General features: G+C 38.6%; 1 protein-coding gene across 4 annotated transcripts in view; it reads left to right on the top strand.

The window, feature by feature from the left end:
• SNTB2 (syntrophin beta 2) overlaps nucleotides 1-24,627 on the top strand; it is a 102,217-nt gene that overhangs the window by 26,356 nt on the left and 51,234 nt on the right. For all 4 annotated transcript variants that reach the window (XR_003435444.1, XR_003435445.1, XM_027119444.1 and 1 more), the window contains exon 2: nucleotides 17,599-17,812. Coding sequence is in view for 2 of the 4 variants with exons in the window: in XM_027119444.1 (XP_026975245.1) it covers nucleotides 17,599-17,812 (214 nt within the window). In the remaining 2 variants the exon portion in view is untranslated. The remainder of the gene's footprint in view (nucleotides 1-17,598; nucleotides 17,813-24,627) is intronic.

The raw sequence follows: 24,627 nt of genomic DNA, 5'->3' as shown, positions 1-24,627 counted from the left end.
TTTCCTAAGACCCCTGGTCTGCTCTGTGAGCTTTATCTCATTAACCCTCATAGTAGTTCTCCACCATGTTTAGGTCAGACTCAGAAAGGCACAGTGGTCATTTTTCTGAATTCCCACCTCATGTAATCCATTACGTTATATGGTAATGCTCCTTGGGAGGAGGTCTTAACCACTTTGTACACTAATTCATTTAACAAACGCTTATTGAGCCCGTGCTTTTTGGCATGTGCTGTGTTAATTTCTGAAACTGGTGAAAATGATTGTTAGGTTCTGTATTAGGTCATAATAGTAATGTTTCAAATTTGTATGGCTTTTGTAATTTCTAAAATCCTTTTCCATACTTTATTTAATCTTCACAATAACCCCCTAAGGATAGGTTTTATGATTTTATATATAAAGAAACAAATGCAAAGAAATGGAATTAAGCCATGAGTATGGATGTAAGTTCTGAATGGATGGACACACGGAAGCACAGTCTCTTCCAAAAAGTAATAACTTTCTTTTGAAAAATAGTATTCTTATCTTAGCTTTATATTTAGTTTTAACTTGGCTGGGGCTACCGTGCCACTTTTCCAACCACCCTGTCCCCATGCCATTGCTGCCATGCCCACGGCAGGGAAGGAAACAATGGTTCTGACTGTTCAGTCTCCTCTGTGCTGCTGAGGGCTCAGAGAGCACCATTTGCTTTCAGTGTGGGCAGGCTAGGGAGTTAAATATTGATCCCTGATTATTAATTTTAAAGTCTTGTGTCTGATATAGAAAAAGTGAATTACCACAGGGTGAAAGGACTCTGACCTGCGTTTTTAAAATATGCTAATGGCAAAGTAATAGTAATAAAATGTACCCTTCTGTGAGATTGTTAGCCAGCATCGTATTTTGCCCTTTTTCTTTTTTCCCATTCTTGAAACGTGAATTGAAGTGCTCACTTGCTCTCACACACATGAGATTATCATGTTAATCTTAGATAAGACCTGATTACTCCATTTTTTAACTATACAGACCCAGTGAGCAAGTTTGAGTGATGACTCATTTGTACTGGCGGCTGAGTAATCTATACAAATAGTGTTTTATGATTTTCCACGATCTCAAAAACCTAACTGAAAGTTAAGGATGTATTCAGGAAAAGATGACATGGGTTTTTAGCCATGGCTTTGCCACAGACTGTGACTTGCAAGAAGTTTTCTGATTTCTTTGAGCCTCATTTTTCATAGGGTTTCAGTTTAGCATCTTTAAAAATGAACAGTTTGTACAAAATTATCACTAAGGTCTCCTCTATCTCTGAAATTTTGTAAGTTAGCTATTTTTAGGTTAGTATTTGTTCACAGGACACTCTGGATGGCTGCGTGTGTGTATAGGGGGCCAAACATAATGCACTTGAAATTGATAGCTATTTCATTAATCTTCTCAAATATGATAATTTTTTTAGGCTATATTGACTCTAGCTCTATGATTCAAATGTACTTACTACACTGGTGAATCTTTCTCCTTTCCTAGAATAGTCTCCAGGAGAGAGGTGGATTTAGCATGTATGAAGATAAATATAATCTCACGATAAGCACTCTTACTGATTATAGGAAGCTAATATTGACACAAATTGGCTGTCAATTGCAAGGGCAAATTTTCACGTATCCAAAGCTGCTCTATAATATTACTTAATATTATTTGACAAGAATATTTGTCTTGGAATTTTGGGATTAAATGTAGATACCTCTAGAATGACACTGTTCTTTGGTTTTGTCATTATTCTGACCTCTCAAATTTACTCTGACTCGTTAAGAATGAAGTAAAAGTAAAAGTGAGCAGGGGAGATGGAAAGGTGTTTGTCAAAGGGTACAAACTTCCGGTTATAAGATGAATAAGTTCTGGGGATCTAATATTCAACCTGGTAACTATAGTTAACAATACTGTATTATATACTTGAAAGTTGCAAAGAGAATAGATCTTAACTGTTCTCACCACACACAAAAAATTGCAATTATATGAAGTGTTGGATGTGTTAACTAACCTTGTTGTGGTAATCGATTTTGAAACATTTGAATCATTTTGCAAAATGTCTATCAATTTGGATTTATCTCTTGGTTTATCATGAATACACAGAGCTTATGTATTTTTTTGAGCAAGAATACTACAGAAGTGATATATCCTTCTCAGTATATATGGGAGGGTAGAGTGCATGACATCAATATGTCTTAATACTAGTGATGTAAACTTGATTACTGTTGAATTTCTCCACATAAAGTTACTATTTTCCCTTTTGTAATTAATAAATATCTTGGGGGAGATTTGTTGAGACTGCAGGTATCCTATTAACTATTTAAACTTTCACCCTTTATTCTTTAAACTTTTCACTAATTTTAGCATTTGTCAGTGGGTCTGGCCTGCAACAGTTATTATTGTAGTGTTCTAATGATGATTTTCTCTTTTTCTCATTCCTTTGATACTTTTTAAAAATTATGTACAGTCAAACATATTATTATTTTTAAGTTTTTTATTTATTTTTGGCTGCGTTGGGTCTTCGTTGCTGCACACGGGCTTTCTCTAGTTGGGGCGAGCGGGGGCTACTCTTCATTGCAGTGCACGGGCTTCTCTTGTTGTGGAGCATGGGCTCTAGGCACGCGGGCTTCAGTAATTGCAGCACGTGGGCTTAGTAGTTGTGGCACAAGGGCCCTAGAGTGTGCGGGCTTCAGTAGTTATGGCATGTGGGCTCAGTAGTCGTGGCTCGCAGGTTTAGTTGCTCCGCAGCATGTGGGATGTTCCCGGACCAGGGATCGAACCCATGTCCCCTGCATTGGCAGGCGGATTCTTAACCACTGTGCCACCAGGAAAGTCCCATGACACTAATTGGAATACTTCTTTTTGTTTTTTTGGCTGCACCGCATGGCTTGTGGGATTTTAGTTCTCAGACCAGGGATTGAACCTCGGTCCTCCGCAGTGAGAGCGCAAAGTCCTAACCACTGGACCGCCAGGGAATCCCCTAATTGGAATTCTTCTATAAGAGCTGTTCCATCTCTCCCATTTATTTATTTATTCAATAATTTATATCAGTGTGGACTTGTGGATATTTATAATGCCATACCACTATTATTTTTTTGATGTTCAAATTGTTCCAGCTTTTTAAAAATTACCTCTTAATTTTAAAAAGTAATAAAACAAATTATAAGTGAAAACAGTAATTTGTTGTGGGTTGACCAGTGCATTTCATTACACTGTTGCTTAACATTCAGTACAGTAGCTGGTTTCTGTGCACTCTGACAATTCTCAGTCCACTACAGCTGAACTCCTTAGTCATGTGTTATATAAGAATGAGGAGGGAAAGAACATGAACACATCTTTGTCTTTTCTCCTCTTCCTGAACTCAGTTAATTCTGCCAATCTGGTCAGAAAATCCCTAGTAACAACAAAAGCTTGGCAGTTACTAATAGCAGTTCTTTTGTACAATAAGAAAAATTACAAAGTGTTTAAAGAGAGGGAAACTTGGATGGTATTCTTGTTCCCCAGTGGTAACTGACTGGATGTTCAGGATGGAGTGCTTGTTGACCCCTTGAACACAGCTATTGTGCTGGGTTAATATTCTGTTTCCGTCTATAGTTTATCCCTTGGAGTGCTGATCTAAAACAAACCATCCGGTGTATCCAGCTAGTCCGGGACATCCACTTTGCAACGGATAAGGATTTCCTTGTGCTTAAACTGCTAGAATTTTTTTTTTCTTGGTCTAGTGGAAAAACATTATTAGTGTTTTTATTAAGTATTTTTCATTTATTTCATTTTGTCTGCTGTTGTTACATCCAATTACGTGTAACATTTTATTTATACTTCTTTTTTTTTTTTTTTTTTTTTTGCGGTATGAGGGCCTCTCACTGTTGTGGCCTCTCCCGTTGCAGAGCACAGGCTCCGGACGCGCAGGCTCAGCGGCCATGGCTCACGGGCCTAGCCGCTCTGCAGCATGTGGGATCTTCCCGGACCGGGGCACGAACCCGTGTCCCCTGCATTGGCAGGCAGACTCTCAACCACTGCGCCACCAGGGAAGCCCCTATTTATACTTCTTTTATAGCATTTATCACATATTACCTTTTGTCGTTTCTCCTTTATTAATTGGTCTTTTTTGGGGGGGGGAGGGTACATATCTTCCTTTTCCATCTCAACTGAACAACTTGAGGACACAGTCTGTATATTAAACTTTTTAAATATCCTACATGCTTTGCATATAGGAGAGAGTTCTTTGTTATTGAAGAGGGAGAAACATTACAGTTTTTTTTAAGAGTAAAAAATTGTTTCCTATCATTTATATCAGGAATAGATAAAAGTATATACATTGGATTTGTGAGACAAGGATTTTCTTTACCTATAGAAGAACTGTTTTAATATATTATTGACTCCTTATAATAAGATTAAATTTTTATGTCACTGTAAGAGCAAACTGCTCATCCATAAACCATGTATTTAAGTAGATATAGTTTATTAAATAGAATTTTGTTCTAATGACAGATATGTTCTAATAACAAATTTAGCTGAAGAGAACCTGAACAAAGATCATTCATATACGATGTATGTGATAACCTTCAGTCTATGGTGAGAGTGACCAGGTCCCACATATTATTCAAAAAGCAGATGATGGTGTTGAACACAGACCCTTTATTCAAATATCTGCAAAAATCCTTAATCTAGACCTATTAGCAGCAGTTTTTAACTAGATTTTTTTACCCATGCCATAAATATTTCTCATGATCTCCCCAGGACAGGGAAATTAGGATTACAAAATATGTCTATATTTGTGACAGAATTTTTCATAATTCATCCAACCAATATTTACAGTTCATCTTCTGTATGTTAGTGATTTCTGCTATAAACACTTTATACTGCCAAATTTTGATCAGTGTGTAACATTCATTTGTGCTAAAACTAAGTATACATATTGTTATAGTGATGTCATGTGGAGTGGGATAAAACTTGCTCTGAAAGGTTGGAAGCAAGTGTAATGTCAAGCCAGAGTCATAGAAAGATTGTATGTGTGCTAGAAAAATACAAGAATTTTGCCTCATGAATGTGCAAGAGAATGTATTCAGGACCTTAAATAGCCCTGCACAGACTGCAACACAGTTCTGAGGAGTGACTACAAAAAGTGAAGAACCATGGATAGATAAGCAGTATAGAAGTGATGTGTTGTAATTATCGTTGACTTTTGTGGTCTTGACTTTTAAACCCTTCAAAGACCCTTGGTCAAATGGAAAAGACGGGCAAAACAGAAACTGTGACATATGAGAAGTGCCTTAATAGTGATATGTGGAATGTTACAGAAATATAAATGAAGAAGGCTATGTGCTGTCAAAAATTGGTCTTTTTGTGAAAGGGGAGACAAAGAACAATTGACTTGCTGTCTTTCTGGAGATAACTACCCTTTGCAGATATTCTTTGATGTTGCATAATGATCCCATTCTGTAGATTATGTATGTTTAATGCCTGCTATCTTCCAAGCTCTCTTAACCAGTTTACTTTTATTTTATCAGTTAATCTTATTTAATCCTCTCAGTTATTCAGGACAGTTGGTATTAGGGTTAGTATTAGAGTTTTGTGGATTAGAAATTGAGATTGAAAAGTTAAATTATTTGTCCAAATCATTAAGTTTATAATTAACAGAACTGAAATTCAAATTTGGTCTATTTAATTTCATATCTTAGCCTCTGTCTACTCTACTATACTTTGTCCAGAGTATATTGTATTAATTGTACACTCAAATACGCACTGATATTCAGTACTTCCAACACTCAAACACAGGCCTAGGCACTTTTCATACATTATCTCATTTAATTCCCACAACAGCCATTTGAAGGTGGTATTCAATGTTTAACAAATGTGGAAACTGAGGCTCAGACAAGTAAATTATGTGCTTCAAACCTCTCAAAAGTTAAATGGTAATATCAAGACTTGAACTGAGATTCATTTGACTTTAAAATTTGTTGCTCTGTATTTACACTTCAGTGATTTTACGAAAATTATCCAAAGGGCATCAACTGTAGGTTAGCAAATGCATTGTAGGGTGTGAGATACAGATATAAGACAATTGCACACTGATACCCCACTGTTCTTTCAGCATTTATTGAATAGTGACTTTTCCCCCATTGTCGTTGTTTCTGCTATTGAATCTTTTTCTGAAATTATGTTCTAATCTGTGTTTTTCTTTGTTATTTGATGGCATATATTTAAAATTAATATTATTATTTAATAGAACATATGCTTATTATTTAAAAGTTCAAACATTGTAGAAATAGTTAACTTCAAAAATAGAAGTCACTGTAATTGCAATGTAGATATAACCATTATTAGCGAATTGACATTTTTGGTTTGTTTACTTTTTTTAACATCTTTATTGGCGTATAATTGCTTTACAATGGTGTGTTAGTTTCTGCTTTATAACAAAGTGAATCAGCCATACATATACATATATCCCCATATCTCCTCCCTCTTGCATCTCCCTCCCACCCTCCCTATCCCACCCCTCTAGGTGGTCACAAAGTACTGAGCCGATCTCCCTGTGCTATGTGGCTGCTTCCCACTAGCTATCTATTTTACATTTGGTAGTGTATATATGTCCATGCCACTCTCTCACTTCATCCCAGCTTACCATTCTCCCTCCCTGTGTCCTCAAGTCCATTCTCTACGTCTCCGTCTTTACTCCTGTCCTGCCCCTAGGTTCTTCTGAACGTTTTTTTTTTTTTAGATTCCATATATATGTGTTAGCATATGGTATTTGTTTTTCTCTTTCTGACTTACTTCACTTTGTGTGACAGACTCTAGGTCTGTCACTACAAATAACTCACTACACTACAAATAACTCACTACACCTCACTACAAATAACTCACTACAAATAACTCAATTTTGTTTCTTTTTATGGTTGAGTAATATTCAGTTGTATATATGTGCCACAGCTTCTTTATCAGTTCATCTGTCGATGGACACTTAGGTTGCTTCCATGCCCTGGTGCGAATTGGCATATTTTTCTTAAGTACTTTATGAACATATAAATGTTTATATAATTTTTTAAAACGTAAAACTGAGAGCTTGCTTTTTTCACTTAGCAACTCTGGTACCCTTAGTTTTACCTTTGGTTTTATAGAGTTTGAGTCATTTTACGATGTTTTTAAGAATCTGATAGGGTTTATTAAAAAAACAACAGAGCAAAACTAGCCTCTGCTTTCATATTTCAGCAGGAGACTAAGAAGCAATATAAATTATTCCTAAGCAGCCTTATGCAAATTGCCTTTCTCACTGCCTCTACTCTAGTGAAAATGAAATTAAAGTCTTTATCTTTCTATTTTTTCTAATCCTATAGATGGTCAAGACTTTTCTATTGTTGTCAACAGTTCTCTGCTTTGTATGTTTTGAAGTAAGCAAGAAGGGTATGAAACAGATTGGACCATTGTTTCACATAAAGCAGTACTTCCTTTCAGGGGAGGGAGAAGTACTAAAAGTAGAATTGACTTATAAAAACAGAGATCTGTCATAGGAAATAAATATAAATCTCAACACCAAAAGGAAAAGAAAAATATGTAATTTGAAGTTATTTTTCAAATGCAGTGTCTCCTGTTTATGGGTTAGTTATATAAAGGATTCTAAACACACATACTTACTATTTAGCAGTTTCCACGGGGAAATCTGTCTTCCTTACAAAAAACATTTAAAAATGCAAACCTAAGGTGTTTAAACTATTTTTTAATAAAAAATTGAAAAGCTTGCATATTCTTTTGCAGTTTGAAGAAACATTCCAAAGAAAATCACTTTAAATTCATTTTTTAAATATTTACTTTATAAATGACCCACAACTGGTTTTACCATATAAGATTAGTAGTTGAAGAAGACTACCAAGGAGAAATTACACAGTAAAGAGTCCAAAGACCCAAATTATTTCAATCTAGTTTGTTCTATGTTTGAATACATAAAAGCATGAAAGCTAATACTTTTGAATAAAAGTAATAGATATCCATGTTGGAATTTGATTGAGGCCAAAAAAATATCTTTTTTTGCCAGTTTGCATAAATTTATTATAAAGGGCCATAATTTTAAAATCCTGAAATTTTAATTGCTGGGGACAAATTTCAGAGATACCTTATTTCTGGTTTGTTTGGATTTATTCCACTGTAGCTAAGAGGTTTAAAGGGAAACTTGAATTCTCCATGTCATCTTGGTAGTAATTTGAGATCCTCAGAAAGAATATATCTCCTATTTTTATTGACTTGGACAGGCCTTGGAGTGATGTGGAGAAGGAAAGATGGGTAATGAAGTGATCTGAAAATCTCAGGACAAGCACAAACTATAGTTATGTTTTTAAAGCAGAACATTGGGGCTTCCCTGGTGGCGCAGTGGTTGAGAGTCCACCTGCCGATGCAGGGGACACGGGTTCGTGCCCCGGTCCGGGAAGATCCCACGTGCCGCGGAGCGGCTAGGCCCGTGAGCCATGGCCGCTGAGCCTGCGCGTCCAGAGCCTGTGCTCCACAACGGGAGAGGCCACAACAGTGAGAGGCCCGCGTACCAAAAAAAAAAAAAAAAGAAGCAGAACATTGAAATCACATAAGCACATGTACAGCTTCTGAGGACATGCTTGGTTTCTTTGCTGGGGATTTTTTCCTCCTGATGACTAGCAAGAAAAAAGGAGCTAACTTCACAGAGTTAAATGATAAGGCAATAATGGGAAATTAAGTATGACTTTGGAAATGCTAGTACAGCAAATCCAAAGAAGTATTGCTCAAATCTGTGTTAGATTTAAGGTTCTCGTGATCGTTCTGTAACTCCTCACTGTCATAACTCACAAATCACTCCTCCCGTGTCTTCAGACAAAAAAATGTAGAGACATGAATTTCCTGCTTTTAAAGAGAAGAAAATAATAACATCCTGTATTTGTTGAAGCAGATTAAGATTGGGTTGCCATATATACATACCATTTTTCACCCATTAAAATAGCGAAGATTGTTTTAAATAAGGTAACTTCCTGTTGACAAGTCTACTGACGTGGACATGCTCATATACTGCTGGTGGGAGTATAAAATGGTATAATCCTTTTGGGGAGAAATTTGCAATATTTATCATGAGTCTTAAATATTCCTTTGACACAGTAATTTCTCTCCTGAAAAATATATTTATTATAGCATTATTTAAAGTAAGTGCCCAATAAATTAGGGAACGCCTAAATAAATTATGGTAAACACAATGGAATGCTCTATAGCTATTTTTAAATGATGCTTATGAAGAGTTTGTTTAACATGGGAAGATGTATGTTACCATGTTAAGTAAAGGACTAAAACATGTGGAAGGAGATGGGGTAGAGTCAGGAATTTTTATATTTGTTTTCATTTTCTTTTCAGTATTTGCCAGTGTAATTATCTGAGGGGAAAGGATAAGGCCAGCAGAAGGTAAAATGGTGGTTGCCAGGGGCTGGGGGAAAGGGAGTGGGGAGTTATTGTTTAAAGGGTACCGAGTTTCAGTATGGGAAGATGAAGAAGTTCTGGAGATGGATGGAGGTGATGGTTGCACAACAGTGTGAAAGTTCTTGATGCCACTGAACTGTACACGTAAAAAACAGTTAAAATGGTAAATTTTATGTTATATGTATTTTACCACAATTACCAAAAAAAGTGGGGCCATTACAGTGGTTTGGGTGATCCAGAGCATGTCGGTAGTGGGAATTGAGGGAAGTAGGTAGATTAGAGAAAAATTGCAGAGGTGGGATGAGATGGTTTGGCACTTGATTGGATGTGGGGGCTAGGGAGAGGGAGGAGTCTACAAAGGTTTAGAGAAGTTGTTCCCAAAGCAGCATGGGCATGAGAATCAACCACCTGGGGGAGCTTTAATAAAATTCAGATTATTGGACTTTACACCAGACTTGCTACGCTACTGGTTTAGCCACTGTGTGGCTAGGAAGATGGTGCTGCTAATTCTAATAACTAAAGCAATGCACACAGGAGGAGATTAAAGATAATGAAAATCGGTTCACATGGGCATATGTTAAGTTTGAAGGGTTGGGGCAGCACTCTGGTGAAAGAAATCAGGGCCAACAAGTGAAATTGGTTCTCGAGATGTATGTTAAATCTAAAGATCCAGCACTGAAAGTTGCTAGAGAGGGACTTCCCTGGTGGTGCAATGGATAGGACTCCACACTCCCAATGCAGGGGGCCCGGGTTCGATCCCAGGTCAAGGAGCTAGATCCCACATGCATGCCGCAACCAGGAGTTTACATGCCACAACTAAGGAGCCCACATGCCGCAACTAAGGAGACCTGGAGCCGCAATTGAAGAGCCTGCCTGCCACAAATAAGACCCGGTGCAGCCAAATAAATAAATATTTTTTAAAAAAGTTGCTAGAGAGTAGAGGATAAAGTGAGCAGAAAGTGCTAAAATCAGAGCCTTGGGGAACAGATACACTGTATGGCTAGGAGGAGAAAGCAGGCATTAGAAAATAAATGGCCAGAAAGGAGGAGTAAAAACAGTTGATAGAGTGTATTGTCAGATGTTGGAATGGTCAAGAATAGGGATTGAGAAAAAGGGCCTTTAGATTGGGTGAGTAAAAAAACATGAGCTAGTCTTTAGAATGTAGTTTTATTCAGAAGAGATTAAGGAGCAAAAGAAGAAAATAGAAACAGCAGGCATAAAGTTTTTATTTTCAAGGAGTGGTGAAGAGAGGAAGGAACCAAGTCAGGGAGAGTAAGATCAAGACAAGGCATTTTCCAGTTTGGGTAAACTTGGTACTAATTTAGGCTGGTATTTCTATGGAAGACTTGTCTCTCGTGGGTCTCCTGTCCCTTTTGCTCTTCCTTCTCTTCTCCTCAGCCCCCTTATCCACCCTAAGGATAAATCAACCCCCCTTCTCCAGTCTATCAGGGCATCCGAGTAGATCTACCTTCAGTAGAGAATCTGACCCTTCTCACCTCCACTCCTATCACCCTGGTCTAACTACCATAATCTCTCCCCTCTAATAACCTCCCAATTGGTCTTCCTGCTTCTGCCCTTACCCTCTTTCACTCTATTTTCAACAAAGTAGTTAGAATGATTAAAATACAAGTTAGATTATATCGCTGCTCAGCTTAAAACCTCCCAATGGCTTCCCAATTCAGAATAAAAGCCACAGTCCTTACAGTGACCTACATGAGCTGCCTCCCATTCCCTCTACCCTTATGCCCCTCTTTTCTCTCTTTCCCCCTCTATTACCCTGTGCTAGTCACACTGGCCTTACTTAATTTAACACTTTTCTCTCATCTGGAATGCTTCTCCCAAATATTCCCTTGACTGACTCCCCACCTTCTTTAAGTCATTGCTCAAATGTCTTCATAAGGCGGGTCACCTAACCACCTTATTTACAGTCGCAAATTGACCCCCTTGCAGCACTCTGATCTGCCTTCCCTTACTGTTTACCCTTTTCCATAACACTTAATTTTTCATGACTTACTATGTAATTTACTTTTTTTTTTTTTTTTTTTTTTGCGGTACGTAGACCTCTCACTGTTGTGGCCTCTCCCGTTGTGGAGCACAGGCTCCGGACGCGCAGGCTCAGGGGACATGGCTCACAGGCCCAGCCGCTCCTCAGCATGTGGGATCTTCCCGGACTGGGGCACGAACCCGTGTCCCCTGCATCGGCAGGCAGACTGTCAACCACTGCGCCACTAGGGAAGCCCCAATAATTTACTTATTTTAATTTTTAAATTATGCAGTAAAATTGGCTCCCCTCCCATATGGTATACACTTCTGTGAATTTTAACCCATGTGTAAATTCTTGTGACCATCACCACAATAAGGATATAGGCTAGTTCTATGCTCAAAAAAAACTCATCACACCTTCCCCATGCCTGTCTTCATACACTTTTGTCTTTTCAGTAATAGAATCATGCAGTATGTAACCTTTTGACACTGGCTTCTTTTACTCAGCATAATACCTTTGAGAGTCATCCAAGTTCCTCAGTTAATTTTCCTTTTTTTTAAAAAAAATTTTTTTTTATTTTTTAATTTATTTTTGGCTGCGTTGGGTCTTTGTTGCTGTGCATAGGCTTTCTCTAGTTGCGGCAAGCGGGGTCTACTCTTTGTTGCGGTTCGTGAGCTTCACATTACGGTGGCTTCTCTTGTTGAGGAGCATGGGCTCTAGGCACGTGGGCTTCCGTAGTTGTGGCACGTGGGCTAAGTAGTTGTGGCTCTCGGGCTTATCTGCTCCACGGCATGTGGGATCTTCCCGGACCAAGGCTCGAACCCGTGTCCCCTGCATTGGCAGGCGGATTCTTAACCACTGCACCACCAGGGATGCCTCTCATTTTCCTTTTCATTGCTGAGTAATATTCTGTTCCTGGCTGTACTGCAATTTATCCATTCACCCATTAAAGGAAATTTGGGTTGTTTCCAGTTTGGGCACTAGGAATAGAGCTGATAAAAAAACAGTCATATATGTGAACATATATAAACATAAGTTTATGTGAATGTAAGTTTTTGTTTTTCTAGAATATAATTTACTTATTTATTACATTTATCCTTTTTTATTTTTGCATGTTTTGTTCATGGATATATTATTCTAGATTCCCAAAACAGTTCCTGGCACATAACAGGAGCTCAATAAGTTAGAGAATGTGCAATGTTATTGATACTTTAAAATGGAAAGGTATAATGAAACCAGAGTCACTCTGAACACGTATAGGGTTTACATCACCAAAACCTAGACTGTGTAGCCTACTCAGACCCTAAATGGCAAGAGACTTGAGCTGAAAGACACCTGCAAGTTGAGAATGTAAAAGGCTTTTTATGAAAAATAAAGTAATTCCTCCCTAATGCTTTTGGTGGCCATCTATCAGATTCTTGATTTGGGGGAGGAGCTTGGGATGAGGTCAAGGAGAATACTTGAACAGTGATGTCATCGTAACTCACTTGTGAGACAAATGAAAAGCCAGCTCTTCCACCCTAAGGATAGATAGATCAGAAACAAACTTGTTTGCAAAAGCAGGGGAAATATTGGCACGATTCTCCATACATTGTCTGATCCATTTAGTTTCACTTAAACTCATAGTAAAGGTCACTTGAAGAGATAAGAAAATGATAAGCATTAGAAATTAGAGAGGAAAATAATGATTATATGAGAGATTGATGTTTATAAGGGAAGGTGATTGATATACCAGAATACTTGTGTTTATAGCCGTAGGCTACTTCTGCACTGTAAAGTATCTTTTGGATAAGCTTTTAAAAGCCACATAAATGGCATCAGTTTAAAATCAGATGCTGCCTAATGCCCCAAACCAGGATAGCAGTGTACCTTGTTAATATACATGGACCCCTGTAACCTTATTCATTAGAGCATGGAATTCAGTAAGAATCAGTTGAATCTTGGATCCTATCCCGTGCATTATAGTTTTAGAAGGTTCAGCAAGGTTTTAGTTTAAGGTGGTTCCATGTTTAAAGTTTGAGCAAGTTTTTGGAATAAATTTTCTTCCTTTCTTAAATAAGTTTTTTTGTTTTTTGTATAAATGATATGGGCTCATCAAAGGCAGTCCTATGCATATTTCTAGGCACTATTGATGTTTTGCTGAAAATCTTCGCAGATGTTTTTCCAGGTGTGTGTACAGTACATGTATATGTTTGTTGTCACTAAAGAGAAGGGATTATAGTGATGATTTTAGGGTGGGGGAGAACCCCTTTCATTTTCAATAAGAGCGAGCAGTGCGTAAAAGAAAGATTAACTTCAGCAACTAAACACCTAAAATACTATAAACATCAGAGTTTAAGCATTTTGAGGACGATCTTTAACTATCAGGAAAAGTGAAATAACTCTGAAATATATCACAGTTTCTTTTATTTAAATTTATGTAAAGATTTTATTTTTATTTATTTATTTACTTTGGCTGCACTGGGTCTTAGTTGCAGCACGTGGGATCTAGTTCCCCGACCAGGGATCGAACTCGGGCCCCCTGAATTGGGAGCACAGAGTCTTACCCACTGGACTACCAGGGAAGTCCCATATCACGTTTTTTATTATTATTAATTTATTAATTTATATTTCTTTTTGACTGCTTTGGGTCTTCGTTGCTGCGTGCAGGCTTTCTCTAGTTGTGGCGAGTGGGGGCTGCTCTTCACTGTGGTGCACGGACTTCTTATTGCAGTGGCTTCTCTTGTTGCGGAGCACGGGCTCTAGGTGCGCAGGCTCAGTAGTTGTGGCTTGCGGGCTCTAGAGTGCAGGCTCAGTAGTTGTGGCACACGGGCTTAGTAGCTCCGCGACATGCGGGATCTTCCCGGACCAGGACTCGAACCCGTGTCCCCTGCATTGGCAGGCGGATTCTTAACCACTGCACCACCAGGGAAGTCCCCATATCATGGTTTCTGAGTTGACCTGAATGCCACGTGGTGGTGTAGAGGCTTTGCTTATCCTGCCGGGTATCCAGGTTAATGCACTGTGGCAACAGGGGAGGTCTAAGAACAGGACTCAGACAGAGCACACTTAACTTTTCACCTTTCCTGAATCTCAGGTAAATTAGAAACAGATGTCTATTTATGGTTCTCCAGCCATTATGGATAACCAGTTAGATGGGGGTATGGGTGCCATTGTCATCAACTCAAGTGAAACTCATTGCTCTTTTAATAAGGCCATGCAATAGGCTATGTGTTTATGTCTATTTTATTTAAATATGTGTAGTAATCAACTCACTGATGCTACTCTGTGATCAAACGAGCTTCTGAGTATATCATAAAGCGGGCTTTCTAACCACTGTAGTATTCAGGAGTAGTCATTTAGAATGTCTTTAGTTTCCCCCAATTGGTAGCCCAAAAGTTAGTATACTGCCATAAATGTTTAAAAAGTAACTCTCTGCCATTGGCAGTGACTAGAAACTGTAAGAATTTCTGCCAAAATTATTGTGATCTAATTCTCTCTTGAAAGCACAAAGCTAAACTAAAGCATGTATTGAAATGCCTGAGTCAGCTGCTCAAAGGATACACTGGTTGCGCCCCTGCTCATTTTTTCTAGGATGAAAAAAATCTCCTTGGTGATCTGAAGCAGTTAGCTTTTACTCTCTCCACCTAGAAATACACATATTATAACTATACATAGAAAGCACACACACATACAAACACACACAAACTTTTTCTAAATGTTGGCATTAGCATTATTATATTTTCTAGAATTATGCTTAACTTCAGCAGATCTTCTTGAATAACTTATAGGAAAATAATGTTGCCTCTTCTGATTGCTGTTTAAAATTTTTAACTTTTCTAGCTTTTTAAATTAGGGAAGGAGAAGAAAGGCGCCTACTATTTATTGAATGTTTAGCATGTGCCTAGAATTTTTACTTGCTTAGTGTTACTGCCATTTTATAGATGAGGACTTCAGGACTGTCAAGTGAGGTCACATAGCTCTGAAGTAGCAAGCACAGTTAGTAGTTAGTATTTGAACAAGGTCTGATTCCAAAGGCCTCTCTGTCACCACATCATGTAGAGTGAGTGGTAGGATGCTATGCTTATAAAAGATTATCATCAATATTACTAAGTTAAAAAAGCAAGATGTGGAAACAGTAAGCATAATATACTACCATTGTGTGTATTTATGTATATACACACGTATGTGTGTCTATTTTCATACATGCTTAGCCTGTTGCTGGAAGACCATACAGTAATTGCCTCCAGGGATGGGAATTGGGCTGCTAGAAATACATACTGTTTATCATAAAACCTTTTATACTTTTTGAATTTTGTTTTTTTCTCTCCTTTTAAAAAAATTTATTTATTTTATTTATTTTTGGCTGCATTGGGCCTTTGTTGCTGCGTGCGGGCTTTTTCTAGTTGCAGCGAGCGGGGGCTGCTCTTCATTGCGGTGCACATGCTTCTCATTGCAGTGGCTTCTCTTGTTGCAGAACACAGGCTCTAGGCACATAGGCTTCAGTAGTTGTGGCACATGGGCTCAGTAGTTGTGGCTCGTGGGCTCTAGAGCGCAGGCTCAGTAGTTGTGGCGCACAGGCTTAGTTGCTCCTCGGCATGTGGGATCTTCCCGGACCAGGGCTCGAACCCTTGTCCCCTGCATTGGCAGGTGGATTCTTAACCACTGCGCCACCAGAGAAACACTGAATTTTGTTTTATATGCATGTATTACCTATTCAAAAAAGAAACAATATTCTAAAGACTTGTTAGCTATGTTTTTAGAAACATAGCTGATTATTTTTTAGATTTAGTAATCTATTTCTTAGTGAAGTTTCATAGGCTTGTAAAGCTTCTAATGCTATAAAATATTAATACTAGATATTATGACATTGATAAGCATTGATAATGATCATATCTTTCTAGTTTTTCAGTTCCCATGATACTACTCTAATGACCTACCACAGTGGAATTTTAGAGGAGGTAGATTACTGATGTAACATATATTGATGTTAGAAGAGGAAATGGTGACCGATTTATCTACATTCAACGATTTATTGACATTTTAATGCTTTTTAAGATTTTACTAAAAAAGGATTTAATAATCTTCAGTTTATCTAGTTTTTGAAATAAGAGCACAGTGCTTCAAATGATAGTAGTTTCCAGTCATGAATGAGGTGAAAGAAGTATTTTATATGTCTTAAAATTGAACTTAAAAGAAAAACGTTTCACATATATTAAAAGCTATATCTTAATTTGGGGCTACTGTTAATAGAAATACCTTGTTTTTGACTATGTTTTTGTACTTGTTTTTCAAAGCTATAATGGTTCGTTTCCAAAGCTGTCTCCCTTACTAGACTGGGCATTCTTTGAAGGCAGGGTCCATGCCTAAGTTGCTCTTGTATTCTCAGTGGCTAGCCTAATGCCTGATACTTGGAAGGTAGCTGAAAATGTTGACTGAGTTGAATCGAATTGAAGTAGAGATACATAGCTTAGTCTGGAGAAGAGAGAGATCATCTCAGTCTTCAGATATCTGAAGGGTTCTCATGTGGAAGAGATTAAGTTTGTTCTATATGGCTTCTGTAGTCAGCAAACCAATGGGTGGAAGTTTCAAGTTTCTAAATGTTGAGTTGTCTAAAGCTAGATGGGGCTGTCTCAGGAGGTACTGAATCTATCCAGATTCATTCATGATGGCCAACTACTGAGATAATTCAGGTATTTAATTGTTCATTTTTTCCTTCACTCATTTATTCAAACATTTACTGAGTAGGCACTGGTCTGGATTTTAGACACCAAGATTGAATAAATTGTAAACCCTGCCTTTGGGGAACTCGCAGCCAGCAGGGAACTGAAGTATTAACAGAGGATTACAACCCAGGGTGCTTAGAAGTTGCTACAGAAGATTAATGGTAATACCCTGGAGAGAGTGAACAGGAAAGGCTGCTGAGGAGGTGACTCTTGAGTAGAGTTGGCCAGGCCAACAAAGGGAGAAAGGAGTCCTAAGCAGAAGCAACAATATGCAAAGACTCAGAAGTTAAAGTTTTTAGGATAGAGTAGTGGTATATCATTTGGATTACATGCTCTTAAAGCACCCTCCAATCCTGAGATTCTGTGTGCTGGCTCTTTAACTTCGTGTATTTTTTCACTTCATGCCAGATAGTTTGTGTATGTATATATTTCAGTTGTTATTTTTCATAGGAAGCAAAAATACTAACCTTCTTCTTTGATTTTTGTTCATAGTTAAATTCATCCGAGAAGTGACGCCATATATCAAGAAGCCATCGTTAGTATCAGATCTGCCATGGGAAGGTGCAGCTCCCCAGTCACCAAGCTTTAGTGGCAGTGAGGACTCCGGTTCTCCAAAACACCAGAACAGCACCAAGGACAGGAAGGTCATCCCTCTCAAAATGTGCTTTGCTGCTAGAAACCTAAGCATGCCGGACCTGGAAAACAGGTGAGCTGTACCTAAGGAGAACATCGTACTCACAGCTTTGCAAACTTACAGATATGTTGCAATATTACTTTCTCCCTTTGCATATTTTTATGCAATAATATGACTGTTGACTAAATTATATAGAGGAAAACATCAGTCTGAGATGAATCATTTTTGTACTTCCATATTTAAATTACTTCACACATATATGTACATATATAGATCAATTTTGGATGAACATACAAGAAGCTTAATGATGGTTATGCCTGGGGAATGAAATGGGATTAGAAGGTAGAAGGAAAGAAGAGGCTTCTACTTTTCATTTTAAACCTTTCTGGAGTGTTACTATTAGTTTATTCATTATGAATATTACTTAATAATAGAAAAAGTCTTGTCCAAGAAATTTAAACAAATATCTCCTAGGAGGAAATTCCTTATACTGTGGTTAGTGTAAAGAATCAGAGATCTTAAAAAAAAAGAAAAAAGAATCAGAGATCTTCATTATAGGTCAGGCTGCATCAACTAATAACGTGACTGTGGCAAGTTAGCTTCTTTTGACCTCAGTTTCCTCATTTGTGAAATGAGAGCATTGGATTGGATAATTTCTAATGTCCCTCCTAGTTCCATCACCATTTGGGTTCTATGACTTTGTCTTCATTAATGCCATGACGTGGTACTGGTAAACCTAGTGTCTGGTTAGAGATTAGGGGAAAAAAAGAGATAAAGAAAGTAGTCCAAAGACATAGTTAAGGACCAGCTTTTTATAATATACTTTCGCTTTTATGGTCTCCTCTGATCTGAATGCACAGCCAGGTGCCTAATCAGGATGGGATGGTTCAGAGAAGACAGCAAGAAGCTGAATGACCTTGGGCATTTTAGGCCATGGGGACATGGAAGCTCCTGCTCTATAATATATTATGTGTATGCTGGAAAGAGTTGAGCTCTGCAATCACACAGACCTTGGTTTGAATCCAAACTAGGTCACCTGCTCCAAAGAAGGCTCTGAGCAAGTTCCTTCTCCTCTATAAACCTCCATATTCTCAGTGATTTAAAAAAAAAAAATAACTCAGTGTGCAGATTAAATGGCATAACACACATGAAGCCCTTTGTATAGAGCCAAACATATAGTAGGTTCTCAAGAAATAGTAGCTTAAAAAGTCTTAATTGGGCTTCCCTGGTGGTGCAGTGGTTGAGAATCCACCTGCTGATGCAGGGGACACGGGTTTGTGCCCCGGTCCAGGAGGATCCCACATGCCGCGGAGCGGCTGGGCCCGTGAGCCATGGCCACTGAGCCTGCGCGTCCGGAGCCTGTGCTCCACAATGGGAGAGGCCACAACAGTGAGAGGCCCGTGTACCGCCAAAAAAAAAAAAAAAAGTCTTAACTGCTAACTTTGTATACATACATACTTACATACATATATATATATTTTGGCCACGCCATGCAGCTTGTGGGATCTTAGTTTCCTGACCAGGGATTGAACTCGAGCCCTCAGAGGTGAAAGTGCAGAGTCCTAACCACTGGACCGCCAGGGAATTCCCATGTATACATATTTTGAAAATTACATTCTGATACATTTGTATTGTTCTTATTTGCTTTCTTTTAAAAGTTCAAGACATAGAAATTACTTCTTGTTATATACAGCTTTATTTGTGAAAGATTGTGTGTATATTGAAGCATATATAAATACAGAACAGCTTGATCTTTAAAGAAATGCTTTTTTTTTCATACAGTAAGAATCTAATTTGTACTTATGCATACCAGGGTCGGGAGGGGATAGATTGGGAGATTGGGATTGACATATAAACACTACTATGTATATAAAATAGATAACTAATGAGAATAGACTGTAAAGCACAGGGAACTCTACTCAGTGCTCTGTGGTGACCTAAGTGGGAAGGAAATCCAAGGAAGAGGGGATATACGTATATGTGTGGCTGATTCACTTTGTTGTACAGCAGAAACTAACAACATTGTAAAGCAACTATGCTCCAATAAAAATAAAGAAAAAAGAATCTAATTTTTAAAGTAAATAATCAACTCTGCCTCTTAAATCCAAGTTAAAATTTTTTTCTCAAATGAGATATATTTATGTAGAGACTTTGATCTGTTAATCATGGACTTAAAAAAATTATGTAGTTAGGACTATAGAGAAGGAATTAGAATAGAGTTACAATGTGATAAAGAGAACAAATAGACATTATATTTGTCAACTGATTGTCAGGCTGAGGAAAGTGTTCAGGCTAAGTCTTTTCATAATAAATCATTTCTTTTTTTTAAAATAAATTTATTTATTTATTTTTGGCTGCTTTAGGTCTTGCTGCACGCAGGCTTTCTCTAGTTGCGGCGAGCGGGGCCTACTCTTCGTTGCAATGTGTGGGCTTCTCATTGCAGTGGCTTCTCTTGTTGCGGAGCACAGGCTCTAGGCGTGTGGGCTTCAGTAGTTGTTGCTCGCGGGCTCTAGAGCTCAGGCTCAGTAGTTGTGGCACATGGGCTTAGTAGCTCCGCGGCATGTGGGATCTTCCCGGACCAGGGCTCAAACCCATGTCCCCTGCATTGGCAGGTGGATCCTTAACCACTGTACCACCAGGAAAGTCCATATAAGTCATTTCTGAGAATGAGAATAGATTGTTGTCTTAGTCTGTTCAGGCTGCTGTAACAAAATACCGTAAACTGTGTGGCTTATAAACAACAGAAATTTAGTTTTCACAGTTAGGGAAAAGCCTTGGAAGTCTAAGATCAAGGTACTGGCATATTTAGTGTCTGGCGAAGGCCCACTTCCTGATTCATAGATGGTCATTTTCTTCCTATATTCTCACATGGCAGAGAAATCTAGACAGCTCCCTGGGGTCTCTCTAATGAGAGCACTAATCCCATCTGTGAGGGTTCTGCCCTTACGATCTAATCGCCTCCCAGAGGCCCCATCTTCTAATTTTGTCACATTTGGGGTTAGGATTTTTTTTTTTTTTTATGGTACACGGGCCTCTCACTGTTGTGGCCTCTCCCATTGCGGAGCACAGGCTCCGGACATGAAGGCTCAGTGGCCATGGCTCACAGGCCTAGCCGCTCCGCGGCATGTGGGATCTTACCGGACCGGGGCACGAACCCGTGTCCCCTGCATCAGCAGGCGGACTCTCAACCACTGCGCCACCAGGGAAGCCCCCATATAGTTTTATTTCTGTTTCATTTTTAAAATGTTTCATTCAAGTAAAATTAAAGTTAATATTCTTTTTTGTTTTAATAATTTAATTAATTTATTTATTTTTGGCTGTGTTGGGTCTTCGTTTCTGTGCGAGGGCTTTCTCTAGTTGCGGCGAGCAGGGCCACTCTTCATCGTGGTGTGCGGGCCTCTCACTATCGCGGCCTCTCTTGTTGCGGAGCACAGGCTCCAGACGCGCAGGCTCAGTAGTTGTGGCTCACGGGCCTAGTTCCTCCGCCGCATGTAGGATCTTCCCAGACCAGGGCTCGAACCCGTGTCCCCTGCATTGGCAGGCGGACTCTCAACCACTGCGCCACCAGGGAAGCCCCGGGGTTAGGATTTTAACATGAATTTGAGGCAGGGACACAAACATTCAGTCTACAGCACCTGTAGTGCTGCTGATATATTTCTATAGCACGCTGGGGTTGTGGGAGGGAGAGAAGGAAGGAGGAAGGTGATATGACTTGGCTGTATTGCTGAAAGTGGTGCTAGTTTATCATCCACTAAGACCTTTTAGAGCTCAATAACCTTGACCTTTATTAAAACTTGGGGCTGCATTCTCTTTAGCGTATATGCTAAAGACATTTGGTGGATGGTCAAGTTTGAAGTAGATTTTCAGAAACAACAGAAGAGGGCAGTTTGGGCTATAAGAGTTGTATCACACCGTGCTCTTCAGTAAGATGATCAGTCTACTTATTACTCTACAAGGATAGGTCTTAGAAGAGTTAGGCTTTTGCAGATTATCAGGCTTAATGCTGCAAAGTAATTCGTTTCCAAAGTTACTTAAAATAGCAAATTTGGGAACTTCCATGGTGGTCGCATGGTTAAGACTCCGTGTGCAGTGCTCTCAGTGCAGGGGGCACGGGTTCGATCCCTGGTTGGGGAACTAAGATCCAGCATGCTGCATGGCGTGGCCAAAAAAAGAAAAAAAAAATATCAAATTTGCAAATGATCTGCTTTTTGTAAAATATAAGTTGGAAGAGATTCAAGGTTATTCTTATGTCACTCTTACTTGCATTCCAGTGTGCTTTCTAGAGAAAAAGAAAAGCAGTAGAATTGCAGGTACCTGGCAAAATTATACTTAACTTTGGTTATACCCACAGGAATGTGAACATCTATCCTAAGTGTCTTGGTAGAAAAAAATGTTCAGAGCCATTGAGTAATTAGACTGAAGTTAGGGTGATGGACTTTGTAACATTAGGCAAACTATTTGTTTTCATAAGCCTTGGTTTCCTCCTGTATAAAATGAAAGGTTATATGAGGATTTAAATAAGAGAACAATTATAAAATTGGCATAGTATGCTCTCAATATATTATTATTATAGGTGCTGTTGGTGTCCTTCTGACCTTAAATAAGTCCCTTAATTCCTCTGTCCTCCTGTTTTTTTCTTTCTGTAAAATGGACATAATAATGCTTGCTCAACTCTGTTCTTTTACTTCAAGGATAAATAAGATAGTATCTGTAAAGTCATTTGGAGCTCTTTGATCCTTAAATTTATCTCAGCTCTGTCAAAGGAAATGTCACGACAGGTAACACAGCTGCAACATTTAAAGCCATGGAGAAAACCAGTTCATTTAGGAACAGCAAAAATAAGTTCATCAGGACATCTGTCACCAAGATATTTATCACATTGCAGCCTTATATAACTGACCATATTTCTATTTGAAAATCTTAATCTTCCACATAGTCTTTGGTAAAACTCTGACAAGGAATAGGCTTAGATGTGCCCTAATCTGGAAAATAATTATGAATCTGATATTTAAGCCCTACATAGGCAAGTGGATTCCCATCATCATTTTTCCCCTAACAATTTATTATGAAAATCTTCAAACATACAGCAAAGTCGAAATAATTTTATAGTCAACACTCATTTTTCCACGACCTAGATTCTACCATTAACATTTTACTATATATACTTTATCATGGATTGGCCCACCTATCCATCCGTCAATCCATCTTAATTTTCTTTGATGCATTTCAAAGTGAATTGCACACATTAGAATATTTCTCTCTACTCAAGCGTGCATATAGAGTTCAGTGTTTTTGTTGTAGCTTTTTTCTTTTGAGACAATATTTGCATACAATAAAATACACAAATCCTAAATTTTGACAGATGCCTAAAATTATGTAACCCAAGCCTATCAAGATACAGGACATTACTGTTAACCTTGGAAAGTTTTCTTTTTCCCATTCCCAGTCAATTCCCTCTCCCACCTTCCAAGGCTACTACTGTTCTGACTTGCTGTCATAGATCTGTTTCAGCTATTCTAAAACTTCATGTAAATGTAGTCATATCATATGTACTTTTTTGTGATAGAATTATTTAACTCACCATAAGAATTTTGAGATTCATTCTTCTTGTTGCATGTAACAATAACTCTTTCTCTTTTATTGCTGAGTAGTGTTATGTTTTATGAATATAGCATAGTTTCTTTATCCATTTTCCTATTCACGGATACCTGAGCTATTTCCAGTTTGGAGCTAATATTAATAAAGTTACTATGAATATTTTTGTACAACTCTTGTGGGCATACATTTTTTTTTTTTTTTCTTTTTTGCGGTACGCGGGCCTCTCACTGCTGTGGCCCCTCCCGTTGCGGAGCACAGGCTCGGGGCGCAGGCTCAGCGGCCATGGCTCACGGGCCCAGCCGCTCCGCGGCACGTGGGATCCTCCCGGACCGGGGCACGAACCCGTGTCCCCTGCATCGGCAGGCGGACTCCCAACCACTGCACCACCAGGGAAGCCCCATGGGCATACATTTTTATTTCTCTTGGGTAAATTCTTAGGAGTGAAACTGCTGGCTGCAAGGGTAGGTGTATTAAGTTTAGGTGTTTTTTTTTTCGGTTTTTTTTTGTGTGTGTGTTTTTTAAAAAACTGCCAGGCTTTTTTCCAGAGTGGTTGTGCCATTTTACATGCCCACCAGCAGTGTGTGAGAGTTTCCATTGCTTCACATCCTTGCCAGCATTGGTAGTGTCAGTCTTCTTAATATTAACTATTCTGATGGGTGTGCAGTGGAATCTCTTTGTGGTTCATCCTTCATTTTAATGTAAAGACTTCACTTTCTAGATAAAAAACTTATTTGACATGAGAGGAAAGCGTCCTTTTTTTCTGTTTTACTACATTGATTTAGTTTCGCTATCTAAAGCTGAGAAAAAGTGCTGACCATCAGAATGAATAAGTAAAGAGGCAGGGGAAGTTTATTTGCTTCTTCCACCTCTAGTCCTCAAGACCTCACTAGATGCTTTTGATAGTTATAAGCGGTTCATTGTGGAAAGTGAAAGCTAAATAAATAATGACAAAGTCCAGGGAGAGAACATGAGCCTGTTCCTTAGCAAACAGCATTGTGGGCAGTGCGGAGTTTAGCAAGGACAAGGTGTTCTTAAACGCTGCTTTTCGGAAATGTAAATCTGTTATCATTGAGCTGGTTCACAATGTCTGGGTCATCTTCACTTCGGCTGTTTTCCATGTAAAAGGTAAATTTTGGCTTTATGATGTGTAAAACAACATGATTATTACTAAATTGAACACATAAGTTATGTCAAAGACTTTACTAAGCAGAAGAAATAAGCAGGCTAGACTTAAGAATCCTATGCTTCTGTGGACCTAAACATGATCTGATTCATCTGATCAGAATGTA

Source organism: Aethalodelphis obliquidens, unplaced genomic scaffold, assembly GCF_003676395.1.
Source record: "Aethalodelphis obliquidens isolate GAN/ISIS:26980383/991018 unplaced genomic scaffold, ASM367639v1 scaffold20, whole genome shotgun sequence".
Classification (NCBI taxonomy): Eukaryota; Metazoa; Chordata; class Mammalia; order Artiodactyla; family Delphinidae; genus Aethalodelphis; species Aethalodelphis obliquidens.
The sequence above is the reverse complement of the archived record's forward strand: the minus strand, read 5'-3'. Positions and strand labels throughout refer to the sequence as shown.